Source organism: Carettochelys insculpta, chromosome 4 (genome assembly GCF_033958435.1).
Source record: "Carettochelys insculpta isolate YL-2023 chromosome 4, ASM3395843v1, whole genome shotgun sequence".
Lineage (NCBI taxonomy): Eukaryota > Metazoa > Chordata > Testudines > Carettochelyidae > Carettochelys > Carettochelys insculpta.
In genome coordinates, this window is record NC_134140.1 from 69,923,199 (window position 1) to 69,939,302 (window position 16,104).

At 42.2% G+C, this 16,104-nt stretch overlaps 1 protein-coding gene across 6 annotated transcripts in view; it reads left to right on the forward strand.

The window, feature by feature from the left end:
- The window catches only part of NEK1 (NIMA related kinase 1), a 141,325-nt gene extending 126,468 nt beyond the window's left edge, over positions 1–14,857 (forward strand). For 3 of the 6 annotated variants that reach the window (XM_074993041.1, XM_074993043.1, XM_074993040.1), the window contains exon 34: positions 13,632–14,856. In XM_074993041.1, the coding sequence (XP_074849142.1) occupies positions 13,632–13,645 (14 nt within the window). In that variant the 3' untranslated portion in view covers positions 13,646–14,856. Of the gene's footprint in view, positions 1–13,631 lie in introns of all 6 variants that reach the window. The other 3 variants (XM_074993039.1, XM_074993044.1, XM_074993045.1) reach the window with 2 other exon arrangements.
- Positions 14,858–16,104: the final 1,247 nt, after the last annotated feature.

Here is a 16,104-nt window from a genome sequence, read left to right on the forward strand (position 1 = left end):
ATGGAGAGATGCCGATGCGATATACTAGGACTGGCAGAAATGCATTAGATGGCATCAAGAGAGATACGTGGTTGCAAAGTCATTTGGTGAAACTAAATGAAGCATGAAGCAGAAGTGGGATTCTTTCTTAGCAAAACAGCTAGAAAAGCATTATTATGATACAAACTGGTGAGTGCAAGAATGATGGTCATGAGATTCGAAGCAAAACCATTCATCTCAGTCATTCAGGTGTATGCACCCACGTTGGACAGTACGGAGAAAGAGATTGGGCTATTTTATAAAGACTTGGCAAAGAAGGTGGAGGAGATACCAAAGGAAGATGTGTTGATCATCAGAGGAGATTGGAATGAGAAGATTGGAACAGATAACGAAGGTTGGGAGAGAGTCATGGGAAGGTTTGGGTATGGAGAAAGAAACGAATGAGGTGAGGAATTACTAGAATTTGCTACAGAGCATGAGATGGTGATCTGCAACATGAAATTCCAACAAAAGGACTGTAGGAAGTGGACTTGGCGATCGAATGACAGAAAGTTCAAGAACATGATAGATATGATTTTGATAAGAAGAAGATGGATAACATCAATACAGCAGTGCCGTACTTTCCAAGGAGGGGATGTAGACTCAGACCACAGTCTAGTGATCGCAAACATCAAGATAAAACTGAAAAAGTGTAAGACACAGTTTAAGAAAAGAGACGTGGTGAGGCTATGTGAGGAAGAAATAGGGAATGCATACAGAGCATAGCTCGAAGAGAAGATTAAGAATATTGCCACAGAGGAAGACCTAGGTAAGAGAGTCGCAGGGATAGCCATCACTATAGAAGAGGTAATTGAGCAGACTGTTCCAGAAGAAGAGATGATCAATAAGTAGATTTCTCAGATGACACTGAAGCTGGCTGAAGAGAAGAGAGTGTTGAAGTTCAGAAGAGATGTTTGAGTTGGTGGAACAGCAATATAAGATGAAATGCAATGAGGTAAGGAAAGTGGTCAGAAAGGATAAGGAGAAATGGTTAGAGGAACAATGTGAAGATATAGAGAGGTATTATGGCCAATGTAAGACCAGGGAGATGTATAAGACAATTAGGAATATTAATAGGAAATGGCAACTGAAGCAGATGGCCATCAAAGATGAGAACGCAGAAGTGCTCAAGAACAGGGAGAAGATTGTGCAGCAGTGGACGAGATATTGTGCCGATCTATACAAAGCACAGTTGGTCCCGAGTGTCTCAGAGAGACTGATTGATTGAAAAACTGAAAAAGAGACCTCCACCAAGCATCGAGATCGAGACCGATATTTCGAAGGAGGAAGTAGAAAAAGCAGTAAAACGACTAAAGAACAGCAAGAGCCCTGGAAATAAGATCACATGAGAGATGATCAAATACAGCGGAGAAAGCATGATTCAGGAAATACACCGACTATGTAATACAACCTGGAAAGAAGGGAAGGCGCCTAAGGAATGGACGAGATCTGTGCTAGTGACAATACCCAAGAAAGGAAGTACATTGGAGTGCAAGAACTGCAGAACGATTGCCCTAACGAGTCATCTAGGCAAGATGCTGATGATGATACTGACTGAGAGACTGATTGCAGATTGAAGCACATATAGGAGACAGGCAAGCAGGGTTCAGAAAAGAGAGAAGTACCATACAGCACTAAGACAGTACCAGTACCATACTGGCACTAAGACAGCGGAGAAAGGTCGACAAAAGAACAAGAACCTATAAACTTTCTTCATCAATTTTCTAAAGGCGTTTGACAGTATAGATCAGAAAGTGACTTGGGCTGTGTTGGAGTCGTACAGAGCGGATAGCAGCCTGATATGGTTGTTGAAGGATGTCAATGACAATGCGGAGGCAGCAGTGAGAACATGTGGGGAGTTGGGAAGTTGGTTTAAAACAAGTAGCGGTACAAGACAAGGAGATCCAATATTGCCAAGTATCTTCATCGCACATCTGGAGAGAGTGATGGACAAGATCAAGGAAGAGACAGAAGGGATATCTGTGCATGGGAAAAGAATTAGCAGCTTGAGGTTCATGGATGATATAGTTATCGTTGAAGAGCATGAGGAGAAGCTAGCGAAAATGGTGCAGGTGTTAAACGAAGAAGGGAAGTGATATGGATGGATTATGAATATCGATAAAACAAAAGGTATTTGGAGAGAAGGAAATATAGGAAGGAAGATCAGTGTCCATGGTATTGAACTAGAAAACGTAGAGAAGTTCACATATCTGGGGAGCAACATAACGTATGATCTAGACTGTAAGAAGGAAATAGTGACTAGAATAGTGAACACAAGAGCGAGTTTGAAGGTGATGGGTAAGATCTGGAAAAGCAAAGTGATTAGCTTAGGAACGAAGCTGAGCATCATGAAAATGTGTGTATTCAGCAGCATGTTGTACGGATGTGAGACGTGGGTGATAACAGAAGATTCAAAAAGAAGAATATTGGCATTCAAAAGGAGTTGTTATAGAAAGTTTCTGAGAATAGGATGGATGCAGAAGGTCACCAGGGAGGAATTATATAGAAAGATACAACCAAAAGAGAACCTGCTGCAGAAGGTTATAAAATAGAAGCTACAACTATTTGGGTATATTTGCAGAATGAACAACAAACGAAAAATCAAGACTCTGGTGTTCAGCATAATGGGCAGTTCAAGTAGGAGAGGCAGACCCCACAAAGAATGGATAGATGATATGGTAGATTGGTGAGGAGCTAGTCTACAGAAACTAAGCCACTCGCACACTGGACAGGGAAAGATGGAAGGAAATAGTGAGAGAGGCATCAGACACTAACGGGCACTGAGCCCAAGGTTATTGATGATGATGAGTGCTGCAAGGGATGAGGATGTGCTAGCCAGTCTTATGTAGAAAAGGATGCCAAGAATTCACAATGCTGCTAGTATGCCGCCTTCATTGGCTCCTCTTTTAAACTATGGCCCAGCTTCTTAGCTGGCACTAACTCATTATCAAGAGAGTCCCTCTCATTTAGACAGCAGGACTTGTCCAATATGTTGATGTAATTTGTACCTGTGTTCAATTCTTAATTGAACTCCTTGCTGATGGAGATCTTGAAAGACCCTAATCCTGACAATTTGTGGAATAGTTGTATATGTGGATTCCACTCAGGTGTTTTCACCACATAGCCATACAGTTTTCTGCAGCAGTACTGCCAGAACAGGGCATGTGCCCTCCGTCTCCCCACAGCCTCTCCCTGGGCTAAGTGTGGTGCTACTGTGGCCTCCTATCAGGTTTTTTTTTTTTTTTTACTGCCTGTGTCCTGAGTGAGTGCTCTGCCACCTGCATGTAGTTGGCAAATGTTGCTGGGCTTACAGCTGACACAGCCTTGGGCGTGGATTCTTCTGCATGGAGAAAGAGAAGGGTCAGTCTTCGTTCTGAAAAGATTCATGTACCACTGGGTCCTCGACCACAACCACAGCAGAAGGCTGTTGGTAGTAAGGTGTCAATTCCAATACCAATAGATTTTTTTTTTGGCACAGACAACCCCACTGGCCTGTGAGGCAGTAAAAGATTTGCTTTGCCTCTCTGTCCAGACTTCCCTTGGTGCAGGTGTCCTTTATGTTGGGAACCTCTGTGATACTGGGTCCATCTGTCTTCTCAACTCTGAAGCAAAGACTTAGCTGGTACTGGCATCTGTACCATTAATAACCATGGTCAGGAGTGCAGTGCCATCTCTGGTACTCTCTTCAGCACCAGTTGTAAACAAGACTTGCTCAGTTGGGACGCTACTGAGAGTACCAATTCAGGGTGAAGTGCTTGGACACTGGACAGCTGCTACCAAAAACTGCAGATCCTTCACTTACAAGGTACCTCAAACCAGCCCAAAAGAGAACTTCTGTTTCCCTATACAGTCTAACAGGTAGTCATTCAAGCAATTCCTCAGACACTCCAGTTTTCCTGAATCACCATCAGTAGCACCTTGTACTGAGATGAGGGGTTATAAAAACCACTATCCCCAATTAAAAGTTCATCTGATCCCAGAAGATCAGCACTTTCTCGGGTCAGTATGTGATTTTATCCAACAATCACACTTTTGCCAGTCCTGTAATATCTAATATCTAAAGGCTTACCTATAAAAAGACAGAAATAAAAGGTGAGAGTCAGAATTATTAAAGGAGTCAAATACAAATAGCATTTCCAGAGTTGTTGCTTCAGGCTTGTAGGAGCAATGGAATAAACTGCTGGGTCAAGACAAGTCTCTAGTTACTTCCAAATCATCGCAAGGACCTCACTTCCTTCGTTAGAATGATGCCATTGACATAAATTCACAGTTCGGGCTTCAGCAGCAACGAAGCTGGAGCAGGAAAGGGGTAATATGGAGGAATTCCCAAAGCCTTATATATCTTCTCCCATGTAGAGGGACTTCCATTGTTGTAGCTGTACAAAAGAAAAGCTACAAGATGAGGTCCAGTCACAACAGCCATCATATGGGCAAATAATCTGCCTGTGCTTGCCTCGGTTCTTGGCAGCTGGAAGCCACTGCCCACCTGCTAGTCTAAATGTCCCTGAGAAAGGCTAATCAGATGTGGATTAGTGTCTTTCTAGGCCCATTGTCAGTCAAGTGCTTTTATTTTACTTGAACAGTCCTTCACAGTACTCTAGACAAACCTCTTGGTGGTTTTTCCCAGCAGCAAACATTTAAACTCAGGTATGGATCCAATACTCATAACTTTGAATACAAAAATGATACATGCAAACAAATAGCATAATCATAAGCAGCAGATCAAAAGCTCTCCGTAAACGTCTTGCTTGATACAATTTGTACGAGATTTACTGCAAACAGATAGTGGTCACAACAGTGATCATGATCATATTTTAATCAGATGATATCACACCAGTACACAATATTAGCACTGGCATGATCTTCAGCCTCAGTTGACGTCTGAGGTTCTGTCTTGGGACCAACAACCTCTGTGCCAGAACTGTTTTCACCTTGTGAATCAACCCCATCTAATACCAGAGGTACGAATGACGATGTCCTTGGTACCAAATCTTGTTTCAAGGTGTGTCTATTACAGTATGCTTCAGAAGACTTCACAATATTGGACCCACACAGTAACTCTCTGTTTTAGATCCAATATTTCAGAGCCTTCTTGTAGAGCAGTGATCAAGACTTCATAAGAGAACTATTGCGCTTCTTATCAGCGGTCAGAGACTTAACGAGTACCGCAGGCTTGGGAACAACGTCCTCAGCATAAAGTTTAAGAGCGTACATTGGAACAAAAGGGAGAGCTCCTGTGAGGGACCAATATTTTGACATCTATAAAGCACTCTGAGCACAGGATTTGGTTCCAAGGACATTTTCAGATCTCTATACCCAGGCTACTAGAGGTTCTGCCTGAAAAAGATCTGTGTCAGACTCTCATCCCAAAACCATCATCCTGTACTGCAGCATTGGTACCAGTGGAGTCCGACCCAGATTTTTTTCATGTCAGGCATATGGGATCTATACAATTGGTACTGAAACTGGCCTGCACAGGAAATCATATAATTCTTATATATCACAGGTACAAAAAGAGTTGATATGTGCTGAAGACCACTAAGCCAGAATCTGTTACTTAATGATACCAGTCATCTTGCAATATAACAATCGTCTGGATCAGCAATTCCACATCTGTCATTAAGACCATTTTACGCTCCAATTTCAGTCATCCAGGGCAAACAATTCTCTCTCTTGAGCATTCTCACAGCCAACCATTCACCAGTTCCCCCATCCCTGACTGTGCTGAGAAGTACTCTGATTCAAAAATTTCAGTACAGCATTCTCCCGTATGTTCTAGGTAGCATCATTGGCTCACATGTACCAAATCTGTGGAAGAAAACAAGACCTTAGCTCCTTGTCTCAAGTACAACCAGTGGTTTTTTTGTTCCCCTATGTCCTTTGGACCCTCCAAACTGACCCCAGTTGCCCTGTTGGAATTCCAGGGCTATTTATCTCTTACCAATTTAGGTCAGTATCTGTTCTGTCCCAAAATGAGTGCTCACAGTGGCATTCTTTTCTATATCCTCTCCTACCTTCCTAAAGGGAGGAGTGGGGACTTTTGAGAAGCAGGATGCAATGGTTGACAAACACGTGACACTTAATATTTTGTCATCACTGCCTGATGAAGCCATCATGCCTTTACTACCTTTTATGGTGGATGACTTGAGGACATTTCAGGAGCTGACGAAGCATATTTCCAATATGCTTCAGTTTCATTGGAGGAGATCTAGCATTCCAACCGTAAACCCTTGGATGTTTTGCACATGGATAGAAATCCTTGTCCATGTACTTTTGCCAGAACCTTCTAAGGTCATCAGGCAGACTCCAGTTACCACATGTGTAAACATGCCCTTAAAACATCAATAGATAAGAGACAGAGTGCAATTCAAAGTCTTCCCTTTATTCCAGAGACCACAAAAACCTCTACCTCTTTGGTTGTGAAGCCTATTCCTCAGCCACACTACAGTTTCAAGTTGTGAATCACCAGGTGCTTATGTTGGAATATAACTATTTAAACTACACCTTTAATTATCTTACTCAACACCTTGTAAAGAAACATCGGGAGTAATTTGAGGATATCGTACAAAAAGGTCAACTTTGGTAAGGACATCATTACAGACAAGCCTCCTTGGATATTGCTTATACTTCAGCATAGTCCATTACCACTATGACTGTGATATGATGAGAATCTTGGTCAGATCTCTCTCTAATAGGGTTCAGAGTACTGCTAAGACCTTCCTTTTGACAGCCACTAACTATTTGCTAAGTCTACAAATAATTTTTTCATAGTCTGAAGGACTCAAGGATTGTGCTCAAATCCCTTGGGATGTATACATTTGTGAACAGAAGAAGGTTTAACAAGTCTCACGTGTCACAGAGGTCAGTTTTATTCAATTTTTCTAACATTCATAGGCCAGGTTACCAGCCCAGAGAACTAGATATTTCAAGAAGCCAGCTTTTGCCACAGCTGCTTTTTCTCTCCATTCATATCTTCCAAGCACCAGTTTTGATGGGTTGGATGGGTGCCCTCAGCTATTTAGTCAAAAGTTCATACTGCTGGGTCCCTTCCTTGGATAACGTCTCTCTCAATTTCAAGCTTCATGGAAGAACATAACATCCAACAAATAGATGTTGAAAACCATAATATCTGATTACACCATTTAATTTCAGTTTTGTCCCTTTTCAGTTACCTAGCTCACAACTGATTGCTGACACAAGAGATTGCCCCTCTGGTGTTCTTAGGAGCCAAAGAACCCTTTTCTGTGTCGCACCAGAGAATGGTTTCTACTCAAATTTATGTTTTCGTTTCCAAAAAGAACAGAGGATGAGGCCAATTCTAGACCCGAAGAATGTGTAAACCAAAATATTCAGGAATGTGACCCCCTGTGGGCATACTTTTCTCTCTAGATTCTGGAGGTTGGTATATAACTTTAAGCCTATAGGAATACATTTTCATGTCAAAAAAACAGACCAGCAGTCATGTAGCACTTTAAAGGCTAACAAAATAGTTTATTAGGTGATGAGCTTTTGTGGGGCAGACCCACTTCTTGCGATCGGGAGATATAGCATTTCCAGTACAGACTGTCATTTATGTAACACAGAGGTCCAAAAAAATTGAAATAAAACCTGACAAGTCACATACATAGAACTAAATGGGCAGTGTGAGGAATACAAGATACTAAAGAGTGTCCTGCCTGAGATCACTATGAATACCAAAGGGAGGGAAGCAGTCCTTGTAATGTGTGAACTGGGGTTCATACTCAAATTCAGTATATTAACAGTTGACCTCAATAGGAGATAGCAATTACCTCACACATCTCCCTTTGTAATCTGATATTAAAGTCTCTTTTTTGTAGGATGCTTATTCTCAGGTCTTTAACAGAATGTCCCACTGTATTGAAATGCTCACTGATCGGTTTATGTGTATGAAGATTCCTAATGTCTGCTCTGTGCCCATTCATTCTTTGGCAAACTATTTGTCCAGTTTGTCCGATGTACATAGCACAGGGCATTGCTGGCCTCATGATAGTATACATAACATTTGTTGAGGTACAGGAGAATGAGCCCCTGATCTTTTAGTTAATGTGGTTAGATCCAGTGATGTTATCTCTAGACTAAATACGTGGACAAAGTTGGAAATGGGGTTTGTTGCAAGGAAAAGTTCCAGGATTAGTATTACTGTGGTATGGCCTCTGGTTGCTACTGAGAATTTTCATTAGGTTAAGAGGTTGTCTGTGGGAGAGAACAGGTCCCTCACCTAGGGCCTTCCAGAGTGTAGCATCATGTTTCAGTATAGGCTGTACGTTTTAGATGATGTGCTGCAGGGGGTTGAGCTGGCAGCTATAGGTAATGAAAAGTGGTGTTCTGTTATTGACCTTTTTGGGCCTGTCTTGAAGTAGTTGGTTTCTGGGTATTCGTCTAGCCTTGTTGATCTGTTTTTTTACTTCTCCTGGTGGGTAATTAAGTTTTATGAATGCTTGGTAGAGATCTTGAAGATTTTGGTCTCTGTCAGTAGGATCAGGGCATATGCAATTGTATCTAAGGGCTTGACTATAAACAACAGATCGTGTGGTGTGTGCTGGATGGAAGCTGGAGGCATGTAGCTAAGTGTAGCAATCAGTGAATTTCTGGTAGAGAGTGGTATTGATCTGGTCATCAGTGATTTGTACTGTCGTGTCTGGGGAATTTCCCTCGTGTGGAATGGTTAAGGCTGACATTGATGGTGGGGTACAGGCTGTTAAAATCTCAGTGGAATTCTTCAAGAGTCTCTTTACCTTGGGTCCAAATGATACAGATGTCATCGATGTAGCATAAATAAAGGAGGGATAATAGTGGATGAGAGCTGAGGAATTGTTGTTCTAAGTCAGCCATAAAAATCTTAGCATACTGTGGGTCTATGTAGGTGCCCCTAGCAGTGCTGCTAATCTGGAGATATAAATTGTTCCCAAATCGAAAATCATTGTGGATGAGATCAAAGTTACATAGGTCAGCCACCAGATTTGCCATGGTAACATCAGGGAATGGTGTTCCTGTGGCATTCCAACCTTCTTATGAGAAGTTTCTTCTATTCCATTCACCTGCAACCAGTATCATGTGATCCTTTATGGTCTTTCCTGGGCTGCAAAGGTATTCTCAAAGGTTATGGCAATCATAGCTGTATACCTTCATCATGTAGGCATAAGCATAATAATTTTTCTCTAGGCTGTGAGTTGATCATGACTGATCGTAGCAGAAAGTATTATCATCAGTGCAGGTTATACAGTTCCTGTTCTGTAGCCTAGGCCTTTAGGTCAGTCTCAAGAAGCTCATTTTGATACCACTTCAGCTTCTAAATTTTATAGAAGGTTTTCTGGTTGTGCTGGCAGGCAAGGCTCATTTCCCTTCCAGCAGATTTCTCACCCTCAAGAATCTCATCTCAGGAATGCGGTGCATTCTCCAATTGTCTATAAAACAGTCTTAAATTGCTGTGGCACATAGTAGCTTGCATTTTTATATGTCAGCATGCCAGGTGTCATCCTTGATGGCTTCAGATGTCTTACAGTGGGGTAGAGAACTTCTTTTTGAGTTAGGGGCCACTGTCCCACAGAAAAATTAGTCGGGGCCATGCACAAATGAGAAGTGCAATAAAATAAATAAATTTAAAAACCCTCATTGACCTAGTCTCCAACTGAGAAGCAGAAAAGAGAGTCACTTCACTCATGAAGTTCAGGGTGTCAGGGTTCCCCTTGTGCTTCAGCCTTGTTGGGAGGGAGAATGCCAAGGCTCAGGATTTTCCCCAGGGGTGCATTAACAATTCTGGGGCCCAGTGCTAGTACATTTTATGCTGCCCCCTAAGGGCTCCAGGGTGGGATGAAAATGAGGGTCTTACTTGCAGGAAGGGGCTGCTGGGGAGCGGGAGGGAGTGCAGGATTTGGGCAGCTGGTAGAATACAGGATCATCATGAGCATTGGGGGTACAGGGTCTGGGTTGGAGGTTGGGGGCGGGGTATGGGAGGCTTACCAAGCACAGCTCCCATTTGGCAAGAGGGGAGGAGCCTGCAGCCTGCACTGCCTGGGGGATAGGGAGAATGGCAGCATGCAGAGCCAGACATACAGGGCTTTAGTGCCACCACCACACTGTTTCCCTCCCACAGCAGGAGCCAGCACTCATGCTCCAACTGTGCCGGGGGTTCCAAGGCTCAGAAACTTGTAACAGAGTTGGAGCGTCAGCACCTGCTCACCCCCATTGCATGGAGTGGTTGGGGCTGAGCCTCACCATGTGCCAGATCAAGGCAAGCCAGGGTACAGATCTTGCCCACAGGCTGTAGGTTCCTCGTTCTGGTCTACAGGGTGAATGGGCCCAGTCTGGACAAACTTGTATCCGTTTGCCAATGGGTTCTGCTGTCTCCTGGGAAGACCTTACCAGTATTGGTGCAGGAGTCCCATTTATCCAAGATCTCTCTTCTGTCCTGATGTAATGGGGTCAGCTCACCACCATGGCATCTCCTGCTGGTTGTTCAGGGAGTTAGCTTGTTTTTCAGTATGGCGCCTCCCTCTGGCGGGTGTGTTGTCTTCTGCTGCTCCCTTCACATTCGATTCTCTGGACCCACGTAGCCTTCTAGGTTGTGGCATCCTCTTCTGGACACTGTTCTCCAGCAGTGCCTCCTCTTTCAGTCCCCTTACTCCCTTTACTTAGGGGAGATCCAGCAGTCCTGGTTCAGTCCAGAGCATCCATGTTGTGGCCCATTGCAGCCTTGGTCTATCCCCTCACATCAGGGGCAGACGACAGTCCATTAGGATCACTCTTGTGGGTAACCTAGGTGCAGTACAAGAGCACTACTCTGAGTCCTTGTTGAGGGACCCTCTGGCAGCCATCTGTGTCTGCCCTCCTCCTCTCTTCCCTCCACTGCTTTGCTCCCTGTGGTCCCCTTGCACCCACTGGGCCTCTGTTTTGGGGCCAGCAGTCTGGCAGGCTTCAAGCTGGATCCTTTCTGTCACTTCCCTTATCCTGCCCAGCCTTGCCCTAACATTGTGCTGCTCTACCTGGGAGCTGGTCCTTGCCCCTTCTAGGATCTAACTGCCTTTGCCCTGCTGGAGCAGTTCCTTATATACAAGGCTGTTCCAGAAAACTGCCTTGTTCCTGGCTTCCTCTAGGAGCCCTTCACTCATTGGCTGGAGCAGCTGTGCTTGCTACCTCCAGCCTGCGTTATTCCTTCCTTTATAGTAGTGGGCATGCACCCCACTATACTTGATAACATAACATTATCACTCTTGACAGCTGGGACCCCCACACAATTCAGGGCATATGGTAACTGTGAGAACAGCTCTTTTGCATCTTCTGGAGTTGACAGCAGTCAGAAACACTCATCTTCCTTTCTTCTTCCTAATCCATGCCAGTTCAGTCAAGATAATGACAGGCAGTGTGACCTGTATATATTATTGGCCTGACAGACTGAGTTAAACTGGACTGAGCTGATTTTTTTTTTGTTTTTGTTTTTTTTAAATCTTAGGATTTATCCCCAAAAGGGTCAAATTCCTGCAATTAATATATTTACTGATGTTGACAGACCAAGAATCTGCTGTGTGTTATGGATGTTTGCCCAGGGGTTACTTATCGGCTTAAATGCAATCTTCCCACCACGTGTATCCAGGGCAAGGCAGGTTATGATGTACATTTGTTAACCATGCTGAGTGCTTTTTACTGCTGTAATCCACCTCTGCGCCGCAGATGACTGATGTGTTTTTATTTCTTACCTTGTGCAATATGGCTACGATTTGGCTGTAAGTATTTGCTCAATAAAGCTCATTAATCTGTTTATTCTCGGGGAGAGACGCATTCCCCTTTCTCTGAACCAAATGATAAAGCTCTGGAATTGGTGCACAGCCAACCATATAGTCATCTCAGCGGATCTGCCTAATATACAAAAGACCATGGCAGATGACTTTGGCAAACCATTTCTCTGCAAATTACAAATGGGAGCTGGATGCCTAAATCATCAACAAACTCTTCTCAGTTTGTTGATTCTCAGAGATCAGTCTTCTGCCCAAGAAGCCAATAAAAAGTGCAACAAAATTTATTCCCAGGCAGATTTTGATTCTCATTGTCTTTGAGATGTCAATCTCATTTCATGAACCTGCAGCCCTCTTTTTATGGAAATCCACCACTGCCATTGTTTCTACAGATTCTTGGTGTGCAGGGCTGTGCAGTAGTCATTTTGATTGCTCCACCTTACTAGATAGGCTTAGTATCCTTGTCTCAGCTAACTTGCCTCTTACCCATCTGTTGTTTTATAATTGTCAGGCCCTTTACCCTAACCTGGAGGTTCTGCAGCTACTTGCCTGGCTCCTCAGTGGTTCTCTAGATTAGAAATTTCCTGTTTATTAGAAGTACAAATGGCATTACTGAATAATAGAAAGGAATCTATTAGATCAGATGCTTCAGGAGACAATACATTTGCTCTTCAGTACTGAACTCTGCCCTGAAGTTCCATCCTAGTAGGAAGTTACTTGTAGTGAAGCCACCTGAAGTGGAGCATCCATAGGTTATATACAGAGAAGGAACAGTTACTTACCTTTTGCAGTAACTAGAGTTCTTTGACATGTGAGTCTGTTGGTGCTCCACTACCCCTCCTCCTTCCCCATTGATTCTGATAATCTCTCATGCAGCTTTAAAGTAGTAAAGGAACTGAGGCTGGTTTGCCCCACAGGCCGTGGCTACACTAGCACCCACCTTTCAAAAGAGGGATGCTAATGAGCCACTTGGGCAGATGCTAATGAGGTGCTACCATGCATATGGAGTGCCTCGTTAGCATAATGGTGGCTGTGCACATTTTGAAAGTGCCGCTTTCAAAATGCATGCTGCCGATGTTGATGGGGGCGTCTTGAAAGGACCCTCCCAGATTTTGAAAGCCCCTTCTTCCCATTTGGTTTTGGGAAGAAGGGACTTTCGGAATTGGGGGGGGTGTCCTCTCAAAAGGCCCCCGTCTACACCAGCAGTGTGCGTTTTGAAAGTAGCACTTTTGAAATGCGCGCGGCAGCTATTATGCTAATGAGGCGCTGCATATGCGTGGTAGTGCCTCCCTAGCATCTTCCCAAGTGGCTCATTAGCATCCCCCTTTCAAAAGCTGGGTACTAGTGTAGCCACGGCCACAGTATTTTATGTTCTTGGTGTGGGGGGCACAAAGAGATGAAGGGCACACATGCTGGCTGAATGGGCACTACTACCAAAAATTTCCGTTCAAAGGTGTAAGGCGATATGCATGCTTCACGTTGAATATTCACATGGACATAGAGCTCTAAGACCTTCAGTTACTACACAGGGTGAGTAACCTCTCCTTTCTTAATGGTGAAAGGATTTATTGTGAGAACAGCTTGTTAAGTATAATTAAATTGAACATGCCATATAGAGTGCAAGAATATTAAGATGTATATTAAACCAGTGAAAATGTAGCGTTTTCTTTGCTTTATGAGTTTGTGTGCATTGTGTTTTAAATGCTGTTTAGAAATCTGTTAACAATTTTTAAAGTCCATATGTGTCTTATTTTGTAAGCGACAATACTAAACATACTAAACTATGGTATACTAAACTATTTACCTTAGGAAGTTTACTGAATCTGTTACCTTTCTTTTTTTTTTCCCCTCCCATCACAACAGATAATGATGAATAAACCCACCTCAGGAAATTCTTTAAAGCTATGCGATATGTAGGTGTTTGGATTCTCTACAGGAGAACTGTGAGGTGGAATGAAAAATGGACTGATTGAATAAGGAGCCGGAAAGTGGGAGAAAGAAAAGCATGCTGATTGCATGGAGAAGATGGAAAAACATGCCCGTGTTTTAGATGAGATGTTTATGTATTTTCTTTTATATGTTTCCTCATTTTTAAAGATTCAGATGCAGAAATTACACTTTCTTACAACTTTCAACCGAAGTGTGTGGAGGATTGCCCAAAAGATATTTTTGATTTTTAAATTGAGAGATTTATCATGTAAGAGTGGCCTTGCCATATTTAACTGTTTGCTGTTAGGTGTAAGCGGTTAAAAGGATTACCATCTTCTGAAAGTACCTGCACCTAGCTCTTCATTTACACACCAAAATAACTTTATTTATCCCTCTTACTAAATATTTCATTTCATTTTCAATTGACCAGTTAGTTTATTTAAATTATCACATTGTATCCATAGCCCATGTTTCACATTTTCAGAGTAAAACTAGTATCATATTGAAATTCAGTTTGTCACTTTTTTAACCAGTGTCACCTGAACTATCTTAATAGTTTTTGCAAATTGAGGCAAACTGGTCTTCGTGAAATCACTGAAAGTTAATTTCCAAAGGGGCAGTGGAATTCATTTGAAACTGGATAATCCATTACAGTCTTTTGATAGAGATATTAATACATCGAATTTTGCCAACTTCCATAAATGTAAAGCTGTGCAGAAGTTAATGTTGCTCTTTTTTCCCTCCTGCCACACAAGAAGATACTAAATGGAAAAACTTTAAATGCTGAGTTACTGACTTGTATATATCTAGACTTCCCTTGTACTCTGTTTCTACCAGAAGGAGTACAATATTGGCAAAATAAGGTATATGTTTTTCCCCAGAGACAATGGCTGGAAAGTGTTACTGGTCTGCATGTACAACAGGTGAAGTATTACAGATTAAACCAAACTTATAGTTTTCAGTTGCCTCATTGAAAAGGGATGGATTTCCAACCCCTGAGTAATATCAATCTTAGTTGGAAAAATTTAAGAGTTAAATTTTATTTAGCCCTAGGTGAATATTAATATGTATATATTATTTCTAATCTTGATAAATAAAATACTTGATTTTTGTATATATGTTTATTTTTTATTATATCATTAAAGATTCCTTTCTTGACCATTCTGGGTTTGTGGAGTTGGGGGTAAGAAGGAAACTGCCAAATTCTTCGTTTCTATTGGATTTTTTTCATTAGTTTCTTTACATGGTTTAAGAACCAGAGTGTCAATTTAGTTGGAGGAGGAAGGTCAAAATCCATTGTTCTCTAGGCTGGGTTATACATTTAAGAACCACAGTGAGTTTCCCACTGATTTCAGTGGGAGAGTCATACAAAGATGAGAGGTAAATGATTTGTGATTAATTACCTAAACTTTCATTTAGTACTTGTTTAGTACCTTGGTATTGTTTCACTCAGTAGAAAAATTTAGTTAGCTTTTGCAACCCATGTTCTTCTTGTCTTGTTTCTTTCCTGTTTCTCTTTGTCTTCATTAAATATCTCCTTTTTATTCCCTCTTCATTTTGTTTTGTTGAACAAGTTTGTTTTTCAGGTGCTTGCTCAGGTCAATAAGTCCAGTGCTGAGCACACTAGAGCAAAACGTAAGTGAAGGCTCACCATGCTCTGTGAGATCTTAGCATAGATGTCTGTTTTTCTTTTGCTGCTTCTCAGTTCTGTGAGCACAGCGTCATTCCCCCCACCTCCCCAGTAATAAGATGGTGGTTAGAGGGCACTGTCTGATACTTCCAGAAGGCCAAGAATGTCAAATTTCACAACACTCCATCCGCACTACCCTAAAGTCAACCATGCAAGGTTAATTATAGCATCAGGAGTACAGAAGTTGACCTTAGGAACCCTTAAAGTCAGCAAAATGGACCCTGGAGTGTGGACTGATTGCTTAGAAAATGGTCCTAAGTCAGCTAAGTTTGACCTAACCTCCTAGTGTAGACCAGGCCTTTGAGTTTTTTCACTGCTTTGGAATGAATCATCTGGCAGCAAAAACTTGAAGGGTTCATAGGTAGCACAGGCTCTGTTGTAACATTGAGTCATCTTCAGAAATTGCAAACAGGAGAGGAATAGCTCATGTATCATTATTGTGGGAGATGTTGACAACAAAAGGGAAATTATCAGGTAAGAAACTTTCCATTATTGTTGAGTTTGTCTAGACTCTCTTTTACTGAATCTAATAAGAGTACATTGGGATCCCTGATCATGGGTTGGAGCCTCTAGATGGTCCTCTAATGATTTAGAATTAAAATACATGTTGAAAGGTAAGTTTGTATATAATGTGCACACACAGCATTATGTTTTTTTATGGGCACATGGTTACATGCTTCCAGATAATCTGATCAGATTCAAAGTAGCTAGCCAAAG